The 27,291-nt window shown below is 41.4% G+C and overlaps 2 protein-coding genes across 2 annotated transcripts in view; both read right to left on the bottom strand.

The window, feature by feature from the left end:
* Positions 1-10,149, bottom strand: part of RAB38 (RAB38, member RAS oncogene family) — a 37,163-nt gene extending 27,014 nt beyond the window's left edge. Inside the window, exon 1 of the mRNA XM_002188346.6 lies at positions 1,480-10,149. Within this exon, the coding sequence (XP_002188382.5) occupies positions 1,480-1,650 (171 nt within the window). The 5' untranslated portion in view covers positions 1,651-10,149. The remainder of the gene's footprint in view (positions 1-1,479) is intronic.
* A 153-nt stretch (positions 10,150-10,302) lies between these two features.
* Positions 10,303-26,990, bottom strand: CTSC (cathepsin C). Its single transcript, XM_030269109.4, has 7 exons — positions 26,773-26,990; positions 25,704-25,849; positions 17,388-17,554; positions 16,824-16,979; positions 14,686-14,801; positions 12,112-12,243; positions 10,303-11,334 (listed from the first exon to the last, which is right to left on the bottom strand). The coding sequence occupies exons 1-7, from the start codon at positions 26,936-26,938 to the stop codon at positions 10,832-10,834; spliced, it is 1,386 nt and encodes a 461-aa protein (XP_030124969.4). The 5' UTR covers positions 26,939-26,990; the 3' UTR covers positions 10,303-10,831.
* Between the last annotated feature and the right edge of the window lie 301 nt (positions 26,991-27,291).

A 27,291-nucleotide genomic window follows, 5' to 3' on the forward strand; every position in this document is an offset into this window, starting at 1 on the left:
TTTTTTAAAAATATAGATCCATACAGCCTAATAAAATCCCAGTTAAAGTCCATCCTTTGGAGTCTGCAGCAAAAATCCTTGATGGACTGCAGTGCATTTTATACCAAGTGTATTTGAACAGTCACCTGGGAATACATGAACACAGTGCAACTCAAAAAGCAATAAGGCGAGGACCAGAATGTCTGCCAAAGATAAAATCTAATAACAGGGGGGTTCGTAATACTCTGGGAAAAGTAAAACGGCTTGTCCCCGAGGCCAGACAGCAGTGAAAGCATCATACAGCACAGATTAAGTCTGAAATGTGCCAGTTCCAAACGAAATTTGTTGTACCTCAGATTCAATAAGTGAAGTGTAAGAGCACTCACTGAGGCTGCAGATGGAAGCATCACACTCATTGCAGGAATGCTACTATAGAGCTGGCCAAAAGTCTGGACCAAACTGACAGTTCAGCAGTTTTAGCACTCTTCAGGTACTGCAGAATACTTGTGCGATAAGAGCCAGTTACACACAGGCACATCTACGTCCAGCCAGAATAGTTCTGATAATCAGTAACCTGCATTATGCCCCTCCCATGAGGGTCAATTTGAAACACCCACAGGAAGAATTTAGAGAATAGTCTACCCTATCCTCCACAGAGAAAATCTCCTTTAAGAACAGGCTGAATCACATTGGTGAAACTTTTGTCCAATTCATGTAGTCTGGTTTTTGAAGACTATCAATATTTAATGGTGCTCATGCAGAAGCACCAACATCATGTGGAGGGAAATTTGAAAGAGTAGGTTCTAAATTAATATGCATTGGCTTATATAATTTCTCTTGTTAGTGTAAATTGGAACTATGGAACAAAACAACTAAAGATGTTACCTTTACCTGATAAAAGTTCATCAGGATTTTCTTTTGTAAATTGTATTAATTGTCATTTCAAATATCACAGAAGCACTGAGGCAGGAAAGAATTTCTGGAGATTACTGAATCCTACACCCTGCTCAAAGCAGGGCAGGTAAAAACAGGCATGAAGATTTCACAGTCTCTGGGCAATGTGTTTCAGTGTTTGACCACACAGACAATGAAAAGCATTTTCTTAATGTTTAAATAGAATTTTATTTTTTTCTGTATTCTTTACAGATTCTTTAAGATCTCCATGAGGCTTCTCTACTCCAGATTAACTGTCCCAGCTCTCTTGTCTCTCCTTGATGGTCCAAATTCTTAATAATCTTTGTATTCCTTTGCTGGACTCAGTTATCCTCAATTGTTTTACTGGGGAGCCCAGAACTGGACAGAGAACTCATCATCCACTGTTCTCCTTTATTCACACCCAGTGATTTCATCATGGGTGGCTACCTGTTTGGGAAGGCATGTTATATCCTTGATAAACCTACACTGACTACTTCAAGTCACCTTCTTATCTTTCCTGTGTTTTGAAACTACTCCCAGTTGGATTTCCTCCATCATCTTTCCTGTGATGAACGTGATGCTTACCAGCCTGTAGTTCCATTGATTCTCATTCTTTCTCTTTCTGAAGATACCATGGGAGGAACCTGGGTGCTCCCACCTGGGCTGAACGTATATTAGTCCACTGAATCTGAGTTTTGCAGGACCCTGTGATTGGGAAGACAAGAAGAGGACCAATGGGATGCCATTGCAATCCATGGAGTAGTGACATTTTTCTACTTAATCTGACACTCTCTCTCCCTTCTCGTCTCTTTTTATACTTCTTTCTCTCTCTGCCTCACATTTACTGTTAAATAAAATCATACATTCACTTCAGCCTATGGTTTCATTTGCACCTTAATTTGGGCAGGGGCATCTCTCTAATTATTTTGATAATCAGATCTTACCAAGGCTCAGACAGTGTATATACATCCATCCCCAGTCACCTGTCCCTTGCATCTCTTTTCTGTATTTCTTTTTTTATTTTTGAGTTTAGTCAGAAGCTCCTTATTCATCCTTGCAGGCCTCCTGCTGCTTTTGCTTGATTTGCTACATGTGGAGATGGATCATTCTTAAACTTGGAGGAGGTTATTCTTGAAAATCAATTGGCTCTCCTTGATGCCTCTTCCATGCAGGGCCTTCCAGATTTTCCCAAGCAGGATCATGCTGAAATCTGTTCTCCTGAAATCAAGGCTTAAACCTTGACTTTTGCCTTTTTCCCTCTTCTCAGAATCCTGAACTCCACTCTCCCAGGGTTGCCGGCCAAAGCTGCCCCCAGTTATCACACATCTGTACAATACTGCCTTGTTTGTAAGTTAAGTGGTCCAGCAGAGCATCTTCCCTCATCAGCCAATTCATCTATACAGGAGGGTATCACCAACACACTCCAGAAACCTCTCAAGACACAAGACACAATAAAGGTGTTTATAAAGACAGTACTGGGCTTGGGTACCTTCCACCTTTTACTAGTTATTTAGCCTGCTATCGGAGTAGCGCTTCAGGGCTCAGCAAGAAAGGCTCCAGTGTGCTGAACACTGCTCCAGCCCTGGATGGTGGCCAGGCCTGCTCCTGGAAGCCTTATCTCAATAGAAAAGACAAAAACAAAACCAAAAAAATAGAGATAAGGAGGATAAGTAACATTGTGTGGATCTCCGTTCAGGGTTTCCAGACTGGGATTTTTGTCAGTGTTCTCAACTTCAAGAAAATAAAGAAAACCTAGTCCTTTTTGTTTGTGTATATATGCATACACAGAATATACTTCTTCTATATATATATAAAAGGAATGTCAGGGCATGTTACGAAACAGCTGAAACTTTGCATTTTTCTCAGATCTTCCCATTTTGTAGTTTTTATGAATACATTTCAAAATAAGAAAAAAAATCCCTAAGTAGTTCAGAAATACCAGGAAGGTTAAGTTTTCTCACATTTTTTGAACACTTTTATCCTGGTTTTAGAACTCTTTTCAAACAAAAAAAGAAAACATACCCAAACAAACAAATAAAATAAACTCCAAACAACCCTACCCATTCTGGAAGTTATCTTAGCAGTGAGACAGCTACCTTCTCAATGTGTCACCAGACTCTCAGGTATGATTTTTTTACAGAAGAGAACAATCACCTGAAGAGCACAATCTTCAGAACAGAAGAGGGCAATCACCTCTCCTGGTAGAGCCAGAATTTCTTTTCTTTGTGTAAGTGTGATAGCAGGGAAGGATGTAAACAAATTAGAGGGTAAACATGAGCTTTGACATATTTGATTATTCATGGGTTCAGGACAGCAGACAAATTAACAGTGAGGCAGGGAACTATACTTGGAGACCTGTAGTTGAACTCTTAAGCCAGAGATTTTGTGGTAATTAACACTGCTTCTCTCTAGCAGCAGTGCAGCAAAACTCAATCCAACACCTATAGAAGGGGCAAGTAATTATATTTTAAAACATACATCAACACTCTGACACCCACCTTCTTACAAGTGCCATGCTCTGTGTTAAATTACCTGACTTACCTATACCCACATATATCACAGTGCTTTGGCCAAGTTTTCTTGCAGCAATGAAATGGATGCCAGCTTCTCAGCCCCCACCATCTCCTCATCCCTAGGTTAGCCTTCAGGTGCTGCTTTTGGAGAGTCTTGTACTGCTTAATATCTGTTCCACTTTCATGAAGCATTAGGTTTTGCTTATCTAGTCTTTTTACCTGGAAGCTGCTGAAGAGGGTTTGTCCTTCTTACTGGCATTTAGGGGTTGCCATGTATGAAAAGCTGGACATAACCCGGCAATGTGTGCTCACAGTGCAGAAAGCTAACCATGTCCAGGGCTGCATGGCCAGCAGGGCAAGGGAGAGGATTCTGTCTCTCCACTCTGCCCTTGAGAGATTCCACCTGGATCACTGTGTCCAGTTCTGGAGTCCTCAACATGAGGATGATGTCTTGAAGTGAGCCTAGAGGAGGCCACAGAAATAATCGGGGTCTGGAGCACCTCCTACGAAGACAGGCTAAGAGAGCTGGGGTTGTTCAGCCTGGGGAAGAGAAAACTTTGGGGAGACTGTACTGCAGCCTTCCAGTACATAAAGTGGCCTTATAAAAAAGAGGGAGAAGGGCTTTTTCATGGGTAAATAGTGCTAGGACAAGGGTTTTAAATTAAAAAGAGATTTAGATTGGATATTCTTTCCTGTGAGAGTGGTGAGGCACTGGCACATCTTGTCCAGGGAAGTTGTGGATGTCCCATATCCCTGGAAATGTTCAAGGCCAGGTTGGATGTGCAACCTGGGATAGCTTGTGGCATACAAGCTTAAGGAGGGAGGAGAGGGAGTTGGATCTTTAAGGTTCCTACCACACCAAATCATTGAATATTTTCTTTTTCTTTAGATTGTCTGTTTTTTTAGGATGCCCCTTGCTTTATTTTGTTTCATCTTGTTTCCTGTTATGGGTGTCCATAATCAGCATCTGCTTTTCCTATAGCTCATCTCCTGTTATCCCTCCTGGTTCTTCCACACCCTGATGGTCCCATTTGTTTTCCATTTGGAGAAGTTTTAATGCTGCTATTACAAACTTCTACAATCCTAAAGGATAAGATGGAGCTCAAGGTCTGGTTTGCCAGTCTCTTCAATTAAAAGAAGAAAAGGAAAGTTATCCTTTCAATGTTACAGCTTAAAAATCAGCCCCCAACAATCAGGAAAATGCAATCATCCTATTTCCACTTTCCTCAAGGCAGTAAATATAGAAAACAGGTGTGTTCTGCAAAAAGAACATTTCATCACTTATATTTCATCATCCCACTGCTGAGTTTTATGTATTAAATTTGGCATTTTAGTCTATTTGTTGTAATTGATTTTTCCCCCTCCCACAACTGGACACAGGTATTATCCTGCTGAAATTTAAACCTGAAAATTAAATTTAAATATAATCCCAAGGTTAATAGAGGGTTTCAGAAAAGCAGAGAGAAATGTAACTGAGTAACAAAACTCAGCAGTCTTGCTAACATATGAGATTTAGAAGGAAATCTTTATGAAAGCAAAATATACTACAGACTACAGACTTAGTCACCCAAATGTCAAGCTTTTGGAGTATTCCTGTTTATGCCTAAACAACCACAGGGAGAAGTGAGAGAGTCCCAAAAGAGGATCAGGATTTTAAGCCGGCTCCACATTTTCCTGAACTGTGATGCAGAGATAGGTCTGGGAGCAAGAAGTGGCACAGTCAGACCGAGAGCAGAGTACAGAGTCAAAAGTCAAGAGACAGTTGGTTTGGGCATCACCGTTCCCAGGTGAAGTAATGGTCTCCCAGAGGCCATGGACTGTGTGCTTTCAGGACAATTTGCCTTCTGAGATATTCAGCTTCCTTCAGTCATCAGTGCTAATGAGAAGAAAAACCTTAAGGAATCCCATTGTATAGTCCAGACCAAAAATCCTGTTTAATCCAGTGAAATGCTAAACAGAACGATAGAAGGGGCCATCACTTTATATTAGTGTTACAAGTATTAAATAATAGAAAAGGTAATTAAATGAAGTTTTAAAAAATCCACATACTGTATCCTTATCTATCCTTTGCTAAATATAATTATAAAGGTTCTGTACAGTTACTTAATGGTTTTGGGAAGTTTTTCCCATCTAACACAAAGAATGTCAAGTTTGGAACTGCTGGGCATTTAAGAATATTCAATGTTTTTCAAGATTCTGAAATCCTCCTAGGGCAAAGACATCCATTTTAATATCTTTGGTGATTATGACAATACTTACAATGTATCACCTGTCATATTGCTAAAGTGATATCAGCCCTTCTACACAGCCCTTAAAAGTATTCTTTATTTAATGAGGTAAGTCAGAGGTCCCAAGGATCACTTCAGGCATAAATATGCACAAATATCTTACAGTGCAAATAGCAAAATGTGCTTGAAGAGGAGTGAGCTTAAGTATCAGCCTAGTGAAATGACAGAGAGAGTTTAATTTAGCTTGTGCATCTCATGCTAAATAGCATCTGTTGGATCAATCCAGCTGATCCAAATGAAACAATTAGGAGTAATTGGTAGGAGTACTTGTCAGTGCCTTTCCTATTACAGACAGAAAAATTTGCATATGCACATAGGCTATAAAGAAAGGCTTCAACCTCTTCTCCTCCTGCACCACCTGTCATTCAGAGGGAACTGATAAAAACTGATGCTCTGTTAATGCCCTGAACCTGACCACCTCCTGAAGTTTCAGGTTACTAATATAATTTTACTGCCATTAAATGCTTTTTTGGAAACCTAAACATACAGATACACATGCACACACTACTTCAGCCAACAGCACATCCAGAAGCCATAGTAACCAGCAGAGAAATTTCAGCCTGCTTGAATTGTAGTCTCCAAAACCTTCTCAGCACATAAGATACTCTGGCTCTCAGTGAAACCGAGACATTTCACTAAAAACTCACTGTTCAGAAGGGGTAGTCAAGTATGCTATGTTATACTGCAGTCAAAGCTTTCACCTTTTGCTTGTTTATGACATGCTGTCCATATTGTTCAGGATATGGAAAGGACTTGTGTTTTCTTTTAAATATGCTTAGCCTCTTCCTCAAGATTTCAAAGTCAAGGTCCAAACTGAAATACACTGCTTTTAAAGTAACTCGATACTGCAGTAAGGAAAATGAGAGTTAGCCATTAATTGGTCTGGGTACAAGATTGTTCACATCCACAGGCCTTTGGACCTCACTAACATTTTATTTTACAACTCGAGTGCTATTTTGCTCTCATGGTGCAAATGAAAGCATTGGTAAGGCTGTGTTGCCAGACACCCAGAACAGACCCCCTCTGCACAGCCTGAATGCCCCCCAGATGTCCCTGCCCCACTCTTGCAATGCCCTGGAGTTCCCACAGCCACCAGCAGAGCTGGGCAAACTCCCCCCAAACTCCCCTCCTCACCCACTGCTGCACCACATCCCTGAGAGGCTCCTGGCGTTATATCACACTCTTCATTGCACTGTGGAGACCACACCAACCCAAAGTGACACAGTTCCAGTGGTATCAGTCAGCTCTATCCCTGCAGGTTGTCCAGAGCAGAGTTAAATCCCACTCAGTCAGGTGAGAGTAAAATCAGTCATGGCTTTGATGTTTTAACAGGATTTTTAACACATACCAGAAATAGCTTTTCTGAATAAATTAGTAATTTGATGGGGGGGGAAAACCCCCATGCTATGATGATTTTCTTTTCCTAAAAGTGTAGAATGAAAAACTGAAAACTTAAATTCTTGGTAAAAGATGCTCTTTTGTAGACTGAAACCACTGAGAAAATGCTTCCTTAGTCCATCTTCCTTTTTGTATTCTAAAATAAATAACACCCCTCCCTTAGCATTTGGCCTTATTAAAATACAAAAATTGAGGAAAAAATGCTTTTCAAAATTCTGCATTTGACATCCTTGGAAATATTCCATTAACAATACCTCTAGACTTACAGCCGTGTTTTAATCATACCTCAAAGTACTTTAGAAATATATCTTAGCATTTTCAGAGGTCATAGGAAGTCTGATGTTAGCAGAACTCTCAAAAGTAGTCTAATGTTTTCTTAACTCAATTTTAAAGCTAGTTTTCAAGATCCAGCAATGGATAAGAAAGTAAGAAAGCAATAGATAAAGTGTAAGTCATTAAAAAAAAAAAAAAAAAGGAAAGAAGCTATCAAGCTATAATATTGTCCTGAGCTTGCTGTTTTAATAAACTCCATTGGTGCACTGGTTTTCCTGTCTTCCCAAGACCCCTGGAACAACACAACTTTAAAATTACTCAGTCCTAAATTAATCAGTTTGAACAAATCTAGAAAAAAAATCCCTGCTTTTGTTTTATATGAATTTTATTTACACTGCAAAGTTAGACTGACAACTTTTTAAGTTAAATTGTCACCTTCTGTTTTAGGTCCTCAGGTCACAGAGCAAGAAGGAGCCATGATGACCCTGCCCAAGTCTCCTTCATAAACCAACTGGATGAGTCTCTGAGCAATTCTAGTGTCAGGGGCAGTCCTCAGACTGAAAAATCATCCCACCCCAGTGATGGAGACTCCACCACAGCTCTTAAAATTTTTTAAGGATTTTGACTTTTAAAGAGATGTAACTTTCTTGTCTGCTGTATGTACTACTTTTCAAAACACAAAACTTTTAATATCTCTGTTTGCTAGGCTGATGATAAGCTTTATTTCCCATGAAAGTATTTATCAGTCATGATATTATGTATTAACCTTCCATGATAATTCTAATGTATTAGGGCTTTACACGTTCGCTACGAGACATATCTGCCAACCCTACAATTATTCTCCTGAGTGATAGCATGTTCTCCATTCCAGCTAATGCATTATTGGAAGAAGCCACATAAATAATCTACATCCACATACCAGCTCCATCAGGCTGACTGACATTCTTCTGTGCAACTCTGGAATACAGAAAACAGGGACATTCACACACTGCAGTCAGCCAGAGGCAAACGTCTGGTGACAGTCACTGGGGGCAGTGACAGACCACTCTGAGAACATGCCCATGTTCATATTAGCACCTGTGCAGCTGCCACACACAGTGACAGACAGATGAAGGAATTGCTAAGAAAATAACACAGTGCTATTTAAAACACATGTAGCTAACATGATACAACACATGGTGAATAGCAAGTGTTTTTGTATTTGTAGCGCCATGAGTGTCAGCAACAGTTTGGTGGTAAGGAATCAATTTCCTAGAGGCTGAAAGATAGCAAAAATATCTAGCTTTTATATTCTTATTCTCAAGCTAATCTCATGTACTACAGCTATTTAAAAAATCCAGGAATCTAGCTCCTCTCCCACCCCCCCGCAACTCCCTAAGCCAAATCCAATACACACTAACCTATTTCAGAAGTCCTTGTTCCACTTCTGGCAAAACACAAGTTCTAAATTCCCAAACACATCTGCACAGAATCACAGAACAATGTGAGTCCGAAGGGACCCACAAGGATCATTGAGCCCAACTCCTGGCCCTGCACAGGACATCTCCAAGAGTCACACCATGTGCCTGAGAGTGCTGTCCAAGCACTTCTTCTAAAAATCAGTCAGGTTTGGGGCTGTGACCACTTCCCTGAGGAGCCTGTTCAGTGCCCAGCCACCCCCTGGATGAAGAACCTTTTCCTGATATCCAACCTAAGCCTCCCCTGACACAGCTTCAGGCCATTCCCTTGGGTCCTATCACCAGAGAAGAGATCAGTGCCTGCCCCACTTCTTCCCCTCACAAGGAAGTCACAGACTGCAGTGAGGTCTCCCCTCAGTCTCCTCCAGGCTGAACAGACCAAGTGACCCCAGCCACTCCTCACATGGCTTCTCCTTAAGGCCCCTCACCACCTTGTGGTCCTCCTTTGGGCACTCTCTAATAGTCTAATGTCTTTTTTATATTTTGGCACTGAAAACTGCCCCAGCACTCCAGGTGAGGCCACCCCAGTGCAGAGCAGAGCAGGACAATCCCCTCCCCTTGCCTGGCTGGCCATGCTATGACTGATGCACCCTAGACCCCTTCCTAACTCCAAGGGCACTGCAGAATCATGTTCAACTTGCCACGGACCAGGCTTAATATTTTTTGGAAGGGGATTAAAAAAACCATGAAGCTCTCCTTTCCCTGCCCCTCAACTTGAGCAAACTAGAATGCAGGATTTCTTGTGGAATTCTGCTACTGAAGTAAAAAGTGAGTTTTCCTTTCTAAGTTAAATGGAATAGTTTGATTACAGACATCTGTGCCATTTTTCTGCATTTTATGAATTTCTCTACACCTAAAAAAACCACCATGAGGCTGTATTTCACACAGAAAAATACCAAGTAACTTTGGTCACATTTTAATAGGTTACTAAAGAAGTTACCTTCTATGTATGAAACTGGCACTCACCTTTATCCTGTTTTTATTTCTTCAGATGAAAAGCAAAGACCAGTGCTGCTCTAACAAAGTCCTGTGTTGCAGCTGAGAAATGGTTAATTCCAAGTGTTGCAATCTCTCCTCCCCACCCTATGTTTCTATCTTGTATATTTGAAAGAGATAGAGCAACAGATTAACAGAAAGGATTTAAACAGGATTCTGGGGAATTAGCAAATTTACTCAATGAATTGTTCTACATCCTCAGCAAGGGCTACTGCACTTCTGGACAACTTGCTTGATGTGCTGTGATAATCTCATTTTCAGATGCAAGATTATTAGCTCTTCTGCCCTCTCATCTTTCTTTCCCACCACTTTAGATTCTGATGAAGTAAAAAGTTCTTGACAGGAAGCTCAAAACTCATAGGGAGGTCACCAAAAGAACTAACTTCTTCCACAAATAGAAACTCCTGCAGGAGTGGGGTGTTTTTTACTGAACTCTGAAATGATCAATAGTGAAGCACAGCAATAAAATCCAGGACTAGAACATTCAGTAACAGCCTGAAACATAGAATTGATTTTTATTGTCATAAGGATTTGACATGGAGTTTTCACAGGACACTTAGAGCTTTAGAATTTTATTTTCATCGGCATAATTGCTCATTCCCTCCCCAGTAGACATTTATGTTCCAAATTGCAGTGAGTTCCTGATTTTTGAGAAGTAAGGCACTACAGCGTCCCTTCAAAGCAGTTACAGATTATCATAGCATACACTTCCCTCTGAGATCTGAAGGTCAAGATTGCACAAGGAAAAAAATGCAACTGGTAATTGAAGATATATCCAATTATGAGTAACGAATCACCACATAGCCCTTCTGGGTGATCTACTGTCAGACTTGAGAGGAAGCCTCCAGTGCACAGAGCAGATTTAACAACTTCTCACATATGGAAACTGCTCTATTGTGGAAAAATTCCTTAAAGCTGCCTTTTCAAGCCAGGGAACAGATTTTAACCAGAATCTTCAACCATCACTGCATTCTTATGGCTCAGGACAAGGCACTGGATGATGACCTTTACATTATAACTTTGGAATAGGAGTTGCAGCCACTGCAATGCTTTCAATTGCACATTCATCAGTGCCACGGCGGATTCTGAAGTAGCCATCTTCTCCCCATGAGGTGCCCCAGCTGTTCTTCACAATCCAGAATTTCTCACCACTTTCTGGGTCTTTACCATAGCCCACCAGTAAGACAGCATGATTGGTCAATTCAAAAGGATTTAAATCATCCTGCAGCCCAGTGTGATGGTAGATCCCCTCTTTATAAAGCATGAAATCATTATAAACCTCAAAGGCAACGGCCATTGGGCCATGATGAACAAGCTCAAGTTTCATCAGGGCTTCATTGCAGCCTCCATAGAAACCACCAACATAGTGGTACTCAGATGTGTAGTAGTGGTAACAGCTGCGCTTGAAAAGGCACGGAGAGTCTTGGGCTGTATAAGGGAAGCAGTCCTCTTCCACCACACCAAAGTCCTGGACATACTTTCCACCAATGAGATATGGGAAGCCACCATCACAGCCTTAACAAAAAAAAAAAACAAAACAAAAAAAAAAACAAACAAAAACAAAAAAACCAAAAAAGTGCTTCTTCCCTTGAAAATTCTGTTATTTGAGGTGGGAGACTCTCCCACTTAAATCTTTCATAATTCTTTCAGATGCAGCATTGAACACACATGAGAGACCCAGATCATCCTAAAACTCCAGTTAGCTTCAGTCAGCTTTCTGAAACACTCAGGGCAAAATTCCTATCTGTGGGAGCTATACTGGGCAGACTAATACTTGGACCCTTTCTCATCCAATTGCTCCTGACAACCCCTGTCAGAAAGAACAGCTTTCTCTTCTTTGTTTCTGTTCTTTCCTTGCCGTACAAGGATCTGTCCTAACAAGAATACAGTCCTGTAGAAAGCTCTAGTCATTGCTTTTGCTCACTTCCCACTCCCTCTGAAAATGCTACTGGGAGAATATTTAGTGCCATTCTTTCCAGGTAAACATTGTAATCAGCTAAGGAGCCCTACTCCTTAGATATTTCCCATCTCACAGGTAGATGTAAAATCCAGTATCATCCTGAGCATAACAGCGACTTCTCCTTGTTCAATCCCATTGCTCTGGTGGGGTGGGCAGGACACTATTTTTTGTTATTTTTTAATTTCAAATAAATTACTAAAGTATAGCTTGCCAAATACTTTATGAAAAGTAACTTGTGTGTGATTGGGAAGGGATGGAAGTTTTCAAACTAGTCTCCTCCTCCAACATTATCATTACTTGAAAGGTGGTTTTATATACACCATCATCCTTACCCTGAGAATACCGGCTGCAAGACACAACCTGCTGGGGACTGAAGACTGGTTTCTGAGTGTTGTTTGTGAGGATACGTATCCTTGCTTCCAGCATGCCCATGGAGGAAAAGGCGTAACAGCTGCCACATGAGCCTGAGAAGGGGAGAAAAAGGAACCACAAGGAGCAGTCAGTAACATAAACAAGGCTAGTCACCTGCCATCAGGTACATTTATTCCTAAAGTCCACTGAAAGGAGTTAAAACATACCAGACAGTGATTAGAAATTGAACACCAATAGAGTAAAAACTTTAAATCTTCATTTAGCTTTCATGCATGCAATTCAAAACTCACTTCTAGCAACTTCTCAGGGAACACTGAGCTTATTCAAGAGGTAAAGTACTGCTCCAGTGTTTTTCAGCAGTAGCTCTTAAGAGCTATCCAATTACCCTATTCCTCCAGAATGAACCTTCAGGGACCACATTAGCAGGGCTGAGAAGGCTCTATCTACCCTTTATGGAACACACAAGCTATGGGGCAATGAACTATTTGAAGTGAATGCTGACAATACTGTTCTTATTTCAACCTACCAATGGATTTAGTCCCATAATTTCCAGTTGAAAAAATATTCCACCTCTACAGCTACCTCTAAAACAACTGACTTTTAAGAGAATAGTGGTGTAAATAGCACATTTAATATAATGGATTCATCCCCACTCCCCCTGCTTCCTAAGGGCACGTAATTGTACACTGGCTTTTCAGAAGCACCTTAATTTCCCTTCTGCTTCCTGGCAGACAGCTGAGTCTCCTTACTTTTGCATCAAAATTTAGTATTTTGCTTCTAGCTTTAGGCCTCTGCATTCTCTTTCTTTCACTCATTAAAAGCCTTTGGAAATGGAATGACAAGCCTCACAGGAAGAATGATTACTTGGATGAGGTCTTATTTTATCTACTGATTGTCATCAAGGTGCCTGATTTCCTTTTGTTTCCTGACAGTGGGAAAGTAAAATATTGCAGAGCTATGAAAAGGTGGGAGCCTTGAGGAACAAAACAAAATACTTTCTCTTGAACTGTGTAGGTGTATAAAAGCAGAGCTATTACAACAGCAAGACTTCGTGAAATTGCACCTTCACTCAGTTAGATGTCCCTCTGAAGGGACAAAATCAGCCTGAACAGGAACACTCTTTTCCCAGCAGGGCAAAGTGAAGCAGTGAAAGATGCCTCCCACTCCCTGTACAGTCGCAGCATCTGAGATGGGCCGCATTGTAGAACACTTTGTTCCATTATGTGTGCAAAAACATGAAAAATACACTCAACCATTTCAGTCTGAAGTCTGCTGGGTTGGCTGCTATATTTCTTTCAAGTTACCAGAGTGGTATTTATGAAGTCCACAGAATGACCTCTTTTGTAATTTCTGTTTGCTTTTTTTTTAAGCCTCAAAGCTAAAATTCTAATTTGATGGAGCAGAATGCATATTCCACAGACATTTAACATACTCAGCATGAACCCTCAGATTACATAAGAAGTGTAGGAAGCTATTTTATTGGAAACAACAGACTAGTTCTCCTTTAGAGAAACTCTGAAGCACAGAAAAAGATTAAGTCTGGAACTGAGTGTTCAATTGTTTGGAAGATAAAAAGAGACATTCATAGTTCACCTTGGGACATTGATAATTCACACCAGGAGAAAGTACAGGACTCACAACTACAGAGGACCATATAATTTCCTGTTGTCATCTTCCAGTGCTTCCACATAGCTAGAAATTCCACAAGCCTTCCTATGCTGCTTCTGCTACCAAGAGTACAGCTGGCAGAATTTGTCAGAATAACTAAGTCATAAATGAGGGATTGGTGATTTAAGTCATCCCTTTCCCACCATGCTAATGTTATGCTCCTTTCCCCAAAAAACTGCCACCAGATAGCTACCAGTAGATGCAGTTTATGGTGGCACAGGGAAGGGATACATTAGCAGAGCTCACTCCTAGTCTCCATTATATAAACATATAATTCAGGCATCACACACCACAGTGCTATAAACACTCCTTAAAGAATCAACACATATCAGCATGGTATCCTTCTAAGTTCTTACCAGTATTTTATATTTATCATTGTCTGCAATTTTCATAGTGACTAATATCTCCTCTTGCAACTACCCAGTTAAGTAACACCTGAATTTATCAGGGTGATAAGATTTGGAGGCAGTATAAACAATTTTCATGGGTTTATTCATTAAAGCTGCATGATAATTTTCCATCAAAAGAAATCCGGGAAAAAATTAAATGTACATCAGTCAGTGTGCAGAAAACCATGGCTAAGATTGTTTGGACAAAACCTGACAGCTGTGTTTTTGCAGGGTACTGCGGTAATAGGGTCTCACTCCAGCAAATCAGCACTGTGTGGACAAGCCAGTACCAGCACCTATTTCAGTACAGCACTGTTAGCCAGGACTCCAACCAGTCTCCACGGGTTATTCACAGTAAAGGCGCAACCTGTCAGCTGTAAGACACTAGGCAAAACCTTCTGGTTAGCAGCAAATTACAAACTACATCAAAGGAGCTCTAGAACTTTGAATTCAGAGGGTTTATTTATTAATTTTTACCTTGATTCCGAACAGGGCTGACATAATTTACACCATTCACATTTCTCCAGTCCCAGGATTCTGGCAACCTTGAAACTTGCTTGAGTAACTCTGGTGTTAGAGGTGCAGGCTTTTGTCTGAAGAGGAGAAAATGCTTTTGAAAAACATATCACACTCTAGGCAAGGAAACAATTACATAACACTCAGTTTTCATCTTTGGCTTCTACTAGTTGGACTTGCTTCATACTATGCAATTTAAAACAGTCTCCATCTAAACTGAGTGGGTGTCAATATGAAGAGAGATAAGCTTGAGCAGGATTCAAGACCTACTCAAATTGCTTCCTGAGGGAACTATATTATTAACTATCCACTGTTGAGGAATACATTCAGCTCAGGTAGTTCAGTTTGCAAGCAGCAGTGTGAGCTGCAAAGAGCTCTGGGTGGCAAAATCCTTTTGTATAACAAAAGGAGCAGGGACCTGTGACCCAGCCAGGTGACAGTACACCCAGAAAGAACCCCAGACTTCCCCACAATTAAGGCTAGGGGTATAAAAGCCCAGGGGCTCCTTTGCTTGTGGTCCCTCCTCAGAGGGACCGAGTTCAAACTGCCATTTTATTGTTTAGTTATTGCACCAAGATCAAATTAATTTAAAGATCTGGAAGTGTGAGACTCTGCCATGGGAGCCCTGGGGTGGAGCAGGTAAGGAGCGCTGGTGTGGCAGTGCCTGTGGGGTGTGGCTGCAAAGGGGCCTCGGTGCCAGCTCAGGTGGTGCGAGTGTGGCTGCCGGAGCAGCTCCTGGGTGGTCTAGCGGGGGAGTTTCCTTAACATCCATGAGCTGCTGAGGTGAAGTACTTTTGCACTGATCTCATGTGCTGAGGTAACTCTCAGAAATTACAGCAACATAGCTCTACAACACTTATTTTACTGCAATCACTATGTAGAATATCTGACTGCAGAAACCATCTTGCCTTGGCAGCCTGCACTGACAGCAATTACAGTTTCACTTCAGGCACAGGCATGGCTTATACTGACAATTCACTAACTGCAGTCTCACTTGCCCTGGAGACTTCTCTGGAGCAAGTTTTTACTGTAACTTTTGAAGAAGTATTGAATGTTACCTGTCCTCATCTACCACCTGCAGGCAAGTGATGGTCCTATCAGCAAAACAAGAGCTTCCTGCATTCAACTTTTACATAACCTGATGCTTGTCCTTGGTGCCATTTACAAACACCAGACTTGGGAGTCTCTTTGAAAGCAGGAGAGGGCCAACCAAATACTGTCATGGTACTGCATGGGTGGAAGAGAGCTTCCAAATAGGTTAATGTATTTAAGATCATCTACAAGGTGACTTCTATTTATACATCTGCATGATATTCCCATGCAAATCAGCATTTTTATTCTATAGTAGGGCCTTCTTCAACAAACATATGATTACCACAGTTTGGAAAAGTAAGTAGCATTCCTACTCATAGAAATATCAAGAGCTGAAAAAGCAAAACTATGAAGATTCTAGAACAGCTACAAAGAAGGAAGTCTTTAAACTCTAGTTCTCATATTTTGTAGAGCATTATCTACCCATCCCCATTACCACTCTCAGCTAACTGATCTGCAAGACACTGAAGGCATTCTCAGAGCTACTTACATCATTCTTCACTGAGACACTCCACTCCTGCTAGAGGACTCTTGTTGCAGGCGTGGCAAATTATCAAAGTAACCAGGAAATCTCCTCAGAAATCTTTGATACTCATGTTTAGGAGCAGAGAGCAGTTCACAGCTTTTCAACTGCAATTATGAACTAGCAGAACCACGATGAAGCACAAGCAGAAACTCTTGACTCTCATGGCAAGCAGCCGATGAGCAGACAGGACAGCGAGATGATAACAGACTGCACTGAGTTGGTAACTTCCTCACTGTACATATGAGTTCAGCAGTGAATTACTGGGCAAGACTCAAGAGTAAGTGACTCTATTTGTCCCAGCTGCTTGAGACAACAGATGCTCAAAATAATCATTCAAATGAAAAATATGTTTGCACCCCATGAAATGGAAGGCCTTGAAACTTGATTAAACATCTGAACTAAGCCCAGCTAACAGCCAGGACAAATACAAGCAGACTCTTGGCAGCAGTGGGGTTTGTTGCAGAAAAAAGTGTATTATTACCTTGAAGTTCTGGAATAGAGACCCCCAGCTCTTTTAGTTAGTTCTTCCAGGGCAAAATTCTCATACTCCTCGTATCTTGTCGCTCTCCATGATTTCTGGTGAGCATTGATAGCATTTACAAAGTCGAAGTTGTGCATGTAACGTCTGTGGGAGAGTCTGCAAACAAAAGGAACCAAGTAAAAGAGTAAGAAAAGGACTGGGATTGAAACTAAAGGTGTTCTCTAAATTCAATATGTAACTCCAAAAGTGTTTTGTTAGGTACTGATAAAGAAACGGAATTACTGGATCAAGACAAGGCTTCTAAAACTTGAGACAGACTAGATGTAACCATCTTCCTTAGACATGACAGTTTTATAACGGGGCTTCACCACAGACTGAAGGAGAAACTGTGATGCAATAGGCAAACCCTCCTCTGTTCTTCTGCATTCAGGTTTATTTCCAACATTATCACTGGCATTAACTTTGTCCTTAGTACTGGAATTGGTTCTTATGATTCTAGCTAAAATCTCAAGCACTGTTATGAAACATTTTATTCCAGTAAAAGGTCACTTATCTGTTGCTTACCTTCCCCTAGGCTTCTGGAGAGGTATCTCGTTGATGTGAACATCGGATGCAGATGAAGAAATCTTGTGTCCTATGAAACAAGCCCAGTTGTGGCCCAGTACATCATGCACCCATCCTGGTAGGGTCTCATTGCAATAGCTGGTTACATTCTGGCCTTCCTTTTTGTACTGTAATGTGAAGAAGTTATGCTTGTGTTGAGCAGATGCATTTGTTAGCATAGCCATAGCTCCCCACCCACTCACTGCTGCTTCTTCCTGTCTGTATTTCACAGGAAGTGGCCAAACACACTCCAGAGGTGAAGAAGACAAAATAAACTGCTATTTATCAAATAACTGCAAAAGACAATTGGGTTGTGACTTGCGCTTTTAGCAACTAAGTATGCATTCCTATCAGTATCAACTAACCTGAGCTAATAATTTCGGTTCAACAGCTACTTTCTCAGTAGGATGTAAAAGACCTCTTAGCACTCAACCTTCTCTTCAAGGCCCTGAGATTTCTTATACCAAATATATGACCAGTCAAGTTAACTCTGGTTTGCCACAAAAGTTTGAGAAACTAAGCCTCAAACACAGGGAGGATGGCAAGTTTGTCATCCAGTAACCTCACAGGAAGACATGCACTATTTCGGTTTTAAAATTTATGTACCATTTATGCACTGTTTTTGTTTCACAAGTCAAAACCAAAGATGAAACTTCCAGCCACTTTTTTAGGTTTGAGTTGTGATGGCAAAGCATCAAGAAATAATTTCACAGGAACTATCAAAATGAGACAGTAAGAAATTATGATCCCTTGAGAACAGCTCATTTAAAGACTGTAGCAGAGACTGCCACTAAAGCCTCAAGTCCTGAGTCCTAATTCAGCCCCATGAGTCTTTTACCACTGAAGAGCAATAATTTAATATATTCAGCAAAATGTGTCTTCATACAACAGGTACCACTAACACTTTGCCCAGCTACATAAATTTTCTGGATTAGTAATTCTCTGACAACAGAATGTCTCACCATGGGGGTGTGTGTGGCTCTTTACTCATTACTCATCTCTTAAGGTTAGTGTTTTGTGTAACATTATAGTGTTTTGTGTTGTACTACAAAGGCACCTGAAAACTCCATGCAACAAAGGTTTTAATTTTACTCTTCTATTCCCCCCCCAAAAAAAATCACTTAGACAGAATTCAAGTTTCCTAGTCCAAGAAAACTTCATTAAATCACATCCTATTTGAGCTGCACATGTACAATCCTAGTGGGATTCTGTAACTGTGTTTCAACAAAATGTTTTGCTCAGCTTCTTTACTGAAGAAGGTGGTGGCTTACAGCGATGGAAATGCACCAAGATGGAAAAGATTAATTAAAGAGACAAGGAGGTTTGTGTTTATGTTGAGGTTTTTCGAAAAATCTGGAGGAGAGTTTACAGTAAAATAATTATGTTTATCAATCAGCAGAATAAAATTAAAGGTTAATCCTCTGCCTGTTTTGGAACAATGGGAATTTGCTTTGTCCCCAGTCTGGAGGATACAGAGGCAACATACCTACACCCAGCTGTTTGCTGGCTGGAGAAGGGTGGGGGCACTAGAAGGCTGAGCTTGTTCTATTCTTCTTATCTTACTGTGCAAGATTGTGCATCGTGGGAAATTAGCTACACTTGGCCAAATACCAAGGGCAAGGTCCAGAGATGACTTTTGAGACACACACTCTTCACAACAGCAGAACTAGAAATTCAGACACTTCCAAAAGCAACTTTACATCTAAGTTACCATGAGATCACTTTCCTGGCTCTACATGACTGTAGAAATTAATACCTGGTCTTTCCTATCCAAATGCTGCCACAGATTAAAACAGTACAGCTATTCTCAACAAGCATAGACCTTGATTCTGAAAACCTGAAGATTATGAGGGGAACAGGCCTGCTTCCTGCAACAACCCTGCATTGCAAAGTGTTATTCTGAATTAAAACAAGTAACACAGATTTGGGGCTTATCTTGATGGAAAAAAAGGCAATGAGTTATCTGCTAACTAACAAATTAAAACAACAAAAACAACAACAGAAAAAGTGTTTTTCTCCTAGAAATCCCTCTCTCTTTCCAGAGACAAAATTCATTGCTTCTTTAAAGACATAGAAAGATAACCACATTAAGCATTCCCTAATTTCAGAGAGTCTCTGTAGAAGCCTAAAATTAGGCAATTCTAGTCCTCTGTGGCTACCTTTTTGTAGAGTGCCAGACTAAGCTACTGTTGAAATGACTTTGAAAAGTGGACATGGATACGTTGAGGTGGAGAGACTTATCTCTCAAGTTTACAAGTGTCTATGCATTTCACTATGGGCAGCACACACTGAATGAGAGCAGAGCTGCAGACTTGCAGTTGCTCTACTACACATGAATAACATTTGGATAAAGGGAATTTCAACTCCATAAAACATTGTATCTAGGAAATGAAAATATACCTACATAAGGTCACAATTTCTTTCCCCGACCGACTTTTAATTGTGAACCACTGACGTAGACAAGTGGCAGACAAGCCTTTAAAAAAATCTCAGTGCCATAAAAATGATGTCCACTGCTTACCAGAAGGTACACCATAAAATCATTGCAAAAACAACTTTGCTAAGAAATGCAGCATTTCTTATTTCTACCAGTGAAAGATTTACAGATGAGATCTAGGAATTTGACTGTACCAGTTTTAGAGGACTGACTACACCTGCCCAGCTAACAGCAAGCCATATACGACAGGGACTGTGCACCATTGCACAAGCAACAACTGACTCAGGTGGATGTGAATTACAGTATCAGATTCAGCAGAAGCAGCCAGCACAGTACCCAAAACATCCACAGAGCCCACCCCAGAACAGCATCCTTCATGGAGGATAACAGCCTAACAGCCATACAGCTGTGATCACCAGCAATCACTGGACAACTGCTTGCAAGCATTTCTCTGCAGACTTTAAAGATGGTTTTCATTTTTAAGTTAAGACCATTGCAACTGTGTCCCATGATAATTTCATCAGCTGATGAAATCTGCAGCATTAACTCCACCCAGTGACCTGACCAATCTAGGATAACTCCTTTAGAAAGGAACCCAAACTATATTCATAGTTCCAATTCTGAGCTTTGAAAACAGTAAAATTTAATTCTATTTCAAATACATATTTTTCTCAATCCTGACAACTCATGTGGTTTTGCCTAATGACAAAATTTAGCCAAACCACACCAAAATTAACCTTCACATAGCTAAACTCCAAAGCTTGCTGTTAAGGTATCTGAACCCAGGTAAGCTTTTCAGTGACATATACTTTTAATAACACCCTTCCTATGTTGGTCATCATGACAATCTAACTGCATGTTCAATTCTAGTCCTAGTAAAAATCATAATCGTTTAAAGCTTTTTTAAATCTTTAATCTCACTAAGAGGAAAGCAAGAAAGGATGGAGATGTTATAAGTCACAGAATTTTAATGAGAATTCACAGTGCCACATAGAGAGGCAGCCAACCCATCTTCTTTGAAATCTATTGTTCTCAATTTAAGCAATATCTAGGCAATAAGCCAACTTGAGTTCCAGGAGGCAGGACTAGCCTACACATTAAACCTGGTGGAGAGACTTATCTCTCAAGTTTACAAGTGTCTATGCATTTTACTATGGGCAGCACACACTGAATGAGAGCAGAGCTGCAGACTTGCAGTTGCTCTACTACACAAAGATACAGTAGATGACGTTACCAGAAAAATCTACTGCACCTTGCTACCCAATATAAAATGCAAGCAAATATCAACTCCAGGTGGATTTTCTTTACTTAAGGAAACATTCTGCAATTCTGAGTTGTGTGCATTCAGATTTACACTTTAGGAAAGCAGCAGCTGCTCACTGCCAGTTAAGCAAGCCCAAATTAGACAGGTTAAAAGCTGACTTTCAGTTGATTTGCAGGATGATTAAATAGCTTTAGCAACTGTAGCAACTCCTACTTTAGCAACATGAAATTAAATGCATCTAGTTTTGGGGTTTTTTTCCATATCCTGAAAACTAAACATTAACTGCTGTCACTTTTCTAGTTTGTTTCTGTTTGAGAACAGCAGTTCTTGATTTTAACTAAACTTGGGAGCATAAGGGAAGAGAGAAAAAGATATGACAAAGATGTCACAAAGTCCGTTTGGAAAAGATTAGTAACTTGAGTGGTGAAATATTCTAAAATCTATCTCTTGGGTTTTTTTTTTTTTTTTTTTTTTTCTGAAGTAGATGCAATGTTTCAATATGAAAAAAAAAAACAAAAAAAACCAGACTTCTGATATTTGCTAAAGAGCATCTCAGGAGTCTGAAGTAGAACCACTTCGCTTAAGGGACAAACAGTGAGAAACTTATGAGACTGTCTTGTCTCAAAGTGGTAGCCTCAACAATAAATAAATACCTCAAAGACATCAAGTAATTGAAACAAGTTGGCCTCCACTTTCCCTTCAGCCTCACTCAAACTTTTTATGTTACGCTGTTCCTATTTCTTTTGCCATTCCTTGGGGGTAAAAAAAAAATATTGTTGAAGCTTTATATTGCATAACCCTAAAGAATCCTTGTATCATCCAGCAGAAGCACATGATCAAGCTTCTGCCAAGAGTAAGTACACTAACTTCACATCCAAGTTCAGTACAGAGATGTTTCAAAAGCACACATTAAACAGCTTATTTTGTGCTAGAAGCAGAATGCAAGAAGCAATAGGATACTGCACTTAATTTGGCAAACTTTAATTCTATGTACAACAATAATTAGAAAAAAACACTGTTAGAGCATCTTTATTTCAGATACTAAAGTAAACTGAGGAAAAAATAGGATTGATAAGCTCACCCAATCCACTCCTCTGATGTAAAAAGTCATTTCCCCACAGGCCTCAAGTGAAAGAACTAATACCTTGTAAAGGCAATGAGACCCTACAAAAGTTTCAGTGGGTGTCTGTTTAGTAAGCGGTGGGAACAAAAAAGCTATTAAAAACTCATTGAAACGTGCACATCCAAACAGGCTGTGTCCATATCTACACAGTACAGTAGCTCTGATAAAGTCACCACTTAGACAGGTCCACCACATTCCTGTCAGTAATTAACAGCTTAATGCTTTAACACTAGGAAAAAATACACTGGAGGTTCAATTAGTAGCAGTGGCACTTCTATGCCTGAAACTCACAAAGGACTGTATTAGCTTAAACACTGCTGCTCATTGTACCTGGAAAATCCTCCCTCTGATCAATCTCAAACTTGTTGTATTTCTATTTCATATGTAATGTAATATTTACTGGATTAAAAGTAAACAGATATGCACAGTCAAATATGTCACGAGCACTTTGTAAGGAAGCACTCCCTCCCTCCAAGTGCCCACTAACGGTTGTGAAATTGGGAGTTTTGCAGATATATACATTGCATGTTGTTGCCCAATAACAGCAAGTAGCTGTCTGCAGCAAAAAATGCATTTAGTAAGTGCTGTGGTATTTCCTCATGATTCTTAGCAATAGACTTGCATATTGGTATTCTGTTGTTCTTTTTACAGCAGCAAAATTAATAGAAAGAATAACTGACCTGGGCTCTAATCCTCCTTATGATGTTTAAGGAAAGAAGTCTTTAATTTACATATGTTTTGCTGATGAATTCCCCGTTACTGAGCAATGACCCAAACAAGCTTGCTATTTCTTAATACTGAAGCCAACTTCAAAACTAAGAATTAATCCATCAGCTTTCAAAGGGCTGAGACACATTTCATAACCACAAAATGCAAGTTATTGTGTACACTACTGCTCAGGTGTATATTTGACTTACTTTGTTTTGAGCAGTAAGATGAATCACAAGACCACAAACTTAAATTATTCTGTAACAGTTTTGGCATGTTGCTTTAAGAGTACTTTTGTAAATCAATGCAACACATGAAATCAATGCAATACATGACATCAGTGCTTATGAGTCACTTGACTTAGTGCTCATCTTCTGGGGATGTATTTCACAAGTATGGAGAGCAGCAGCCTTCAAGGACTGTCAGCTGTCTTCAAGTTGGCAACTAACAGATCAATTTATGTCCTAGAGAAGGCCACACTGTTCCTATTATTAAATTCCTCACATTCAGGAATTTGTTTGATAATCATGGAGTCTTTTACTGCCTAGCATGTTGGCTTGTAAAGCAACTCTGTATTTCAGTATAAAATATCAGGCTGAAGTCTGCTAGTTCAACTATATTTTCCTCAAATGAGTCCAACAATACTACAGCATACAGTGCTCTGCTGTCCTCATGGAGGCAGCAATTCCTGCCACTTTTGAGGCAGGTCCTCCCACCGCAAGTGAGCTCATGCAGGTGTCCCTGCCTGAGAAGTTTCAGAGTAATTCTGCTCAGTAAGATTACCCTTCAGTGTCTCTGCAGTCTTTGCTGTATCACCTGCTAAACCTATGAGGAATGCACATCACACAGCAATATAATTTCACTGTCTTATATGGATGAGAATGTCAATCAGACATTTCTCTCTCATACTTTGCTTCTGCTTAATTACAAGACCCTGTCTTGTTTAAAAGATTGCATTCTTATTTTAAAAAAATTCCAGTTAAAAGAGTGCACTAGGTCTTGACAATTCATTTTATTTATAGTGGCTCATATAATGCCACATTTCAGATTTGTGAAGAAAAGAGTGTTGTTAATGTAGGGATGTTTTAGTTTATCTGAGCAGTGCCAACACAGCACCAAGGCTTCATCTGCCCCTCAGACAGCTCTGACAGCAAATAGTTTGGGGGTGCATAAGAAATTGGGAGGGAACGCAGCTGGGAAAGCGACTCCAACGGACCAAAGAGATATTCCATGCTGAACGATATCATGCATAGAAATAAAGGCTGGGGAAAGGAGAAAAGAGGGACATTCAGAATCATGGCGTCTGCCTTCTTATGTAACAGTTGTGCACAATGAAGACCTGCTTTCCTGGAAACTGCTGAACACCTGCTTATTATGGTGGCAAGTTGTCCTGGTGGTAAGTAGTGAATGAGTTCCTCATTTTGCTTTGCTTATATACACACACAGCTTTTGCTTTACCTATTAAAGTACCTCAATGTCAGCTTATGAGTTTTTGCACTTCTATCCTTCCAATTCACTCCCCAACACACTGATGGCCGAGTGGTGCTTTGCTATTTACTGGGGTTAACCTACAAACAATGAGCATGTAAATAACTTCCCCAGTAGTTGTGCTAAAAAGTCTATACAGTCCTTTCCCTTACATGAGCCCAAATCAGCACAGCTGGAAGCTGCAAGGGAGCTGCAGTTAAACTGGACCCTTCTATGTAATTTTTGTTCAGTAAGGATTCTAGTTCTCCTGAAAGAGTGGATCGCTCACTTTTGTTAACATCTGAAAACACTGACTTTAAAATAGTTGCTGTAAAAAAAACACCTACCATGGCTCCTAGAAAGAAAATTTAGAGAGAAAGTTACTTCTAGCCAAAGTTAAGAGATTTTATGCTTGGGACAAGGCCTGGATGATTACTATTGACTCACAAGATCATGCTTCCTTGAAACAATCAAAACCACATTCATTGTTCCTGCCCAGGGCTGCACTCACCAGCTGAGAAGCCCTGCTGCACAAAGCATCTGTCTTCCAGGTACTAAAACCATCCTGCAGACATTACTTCAAACCACCCTTCAGATTCATCATGCACTCATCAGGACAGCAGCAGAACACTCCCAAGAAGATTGTTGTCTCCTGTCTAATCCCCTCCTACCATCACTGTTTTCAGCTTGTCCTGAAGGCATTAACAGGGACTGAAGAGAACAGTATAACTCCAAAGAAAAAGTACCAGCAGCAGAAAGGTTCCTTAGATAATAGAGTAGTATCCTGAAATAAAATTTATAGATCCCAGAAATCCTCCATCAAGGAGGAGAGATGGCTCTAAAGAGTCCATGCATTTGACAACATCTGTAAGGAAAGATAAAAGCAATGGTATTTGCTATTTGACTTGGGTCCACAGAGTCAAAAAAAAGAAAAAAAAAAAATTCCAGGCTACCAAGAAAGTTAGTTTCATGAGGGCCTTCAATTGCTTTAAACATGCCCAGAAGGGAAAGTAGCAGCATCTGTATTTTTTTCAGAAAATGGCCAGTGTGGAAAACCTCTTCCCTCTCTCTGCTCCCTACCTAACCACTGATCACTGTTTCCTTATGTTCAAAAATTAAAAGAAGAAATCCTTTATCTGGTAATCCAGGCAAACCTTAGAGCCAAAGATAATCAAGTGTCCCAACTGACCCACTGTGGCAGCCAGGGACTGAAGGGAAACCTAACTACAGGCCATTTTGGCAACAGCCAGTGGTATAGAACACAGCAGGTTAACTCACCTTAAAAAATGCGAACCACTTGTAGTCATTTAGCACAATTTCAAAGCCTTGATTGTAAATCAAAGTGAAGAAACCATAGTTGCCCAGACTATCCTGAGCCACATCTAGCTTCTGAAGATTGACAACCACCTTGCTCTCCACAGGTCCTAAAAGAAAGAAACATTATGGCATGATTACTGTATGGAAAAGAAAAATAATACAAAAAAGAAATGTAGAAAGGATATTGTAACATTTCTTTTATTCCCAAGGATGCTGAAATACACTCGTTGAATGCAGTCTTCTGCAAAAGGGCATCAAGACACTTCAGGGCCTCCACTTATCTGTCAGTGGATGTACATGCTCATTTTTTCCACTGCTAGACAGTATCTGCACAATTTAAACACAGCTTGCTGTAGAGCTACAGAGGTGTTGGATGCTGTGTCATTTAGGTACTGTGTCTGCAATGACAACTCTTCCCCTACAACATCTGGGATAAGGCACCACTCATCCAACACTCCTTCACACCAGTGCTCCAACCCTACCACGCACCTCACTTCCACTGCTGGTACTGCCACTTGTCTCCTCTGATCAAAAAGCAGATGACACAGAAAAATCTACTATTTTCAAAATTACACTGACATACAATCATTAAATAATAACTCCCCACTACTATCGTCCCCTCGAGGGAAGCGGTATTTCCATCTCTCTGGATGCTGTCAGGCTTCCCTCACTGCCAGCCCCGACAGCCTCCCAGGAGGTGCCCAGGTGTCCCCAGCACTGCCAGCCTCTCCTGCAGAGCGCAGCCCCGGCCTGGGCAGGCAGAGGCTCGCAGGAAGGCACCGTGAGAGAGGGGCAGCGAGCCGCCATCAGCCAGGGGCCCATGGAGAGGCCTGTTGGAGTCCTCATCGGAACAAACCAAAGAAACAGAACCGCACACTACGGCGGAGCTGCAGCAGCGCAGGAAGCCGCCTCCCCGCGCCCATGCCGGCTCCGGGCACGGAGCGGCCGCTCCCCGCCCCGCTCCGGGAGCGGCTCCGGCCCGGCCGCGGCTCCGCGGGGCGGGGGCCGGCCGGGCCCGCCGCGCTCTCACCCGCCTGCGAGCAGTTGCCGTGGCGGCCGCCGGCCCGCCAGACGCGGAGCTCCCAGGCGCCCAGCAGGTCGGCGAAGGAGCAATTGGCCGGCGTGTCGCCCAGCACGGCCGCGGGCAGCGCCGCCAGCAGCGCCAGCGCCAGGCCCCGCAGCGCGCACCCCGCCATAGCGCCGCGCCCGCCGCCGCCGCGCCGCTCAAATGCGCCCGGCCAGCGCCGCCTCCCGCCCCGGGCCCGCCCCGCCGGGCACCTCCCCGCGCGGTGTCCTTCCCGGAGGTCGTCCTCTTGTGTGGAGCGTGTACACCTCACCGAAGGGCATCCCCTCCCCCAAAACCCGTCTATCTCCCCAAAGGGCATCCTCCTGCTCAGCCCCTCTGCCCAACCCCAAGGCCCGGCAAGTCCCCAACAGGGCTTGTTCCCAGTGTCGCTGCAAGCCTACGTCGTGCTGCCCTAGAGGACGGGGCCTCTTGTTCGCCACGGGTTTAGCAGCACAAAGTGACTCAGTTTCCGCGCATCACAGC

This window comes from Taeniopygia guttata, chromosome 1 (assembly GCF_048771995.1).
Source record: "Taeniopygia guttata chromosome 1, bTaeGut7.mat, whole genome shotgun sequence".
In the NCBI taxonomy this organism is placed as follows: Eukaryota; Metazoa; Chordata; class Aves; order Passeriformes; family Estrildidae; genus Taeniopygia; species Taeniopygia guttata.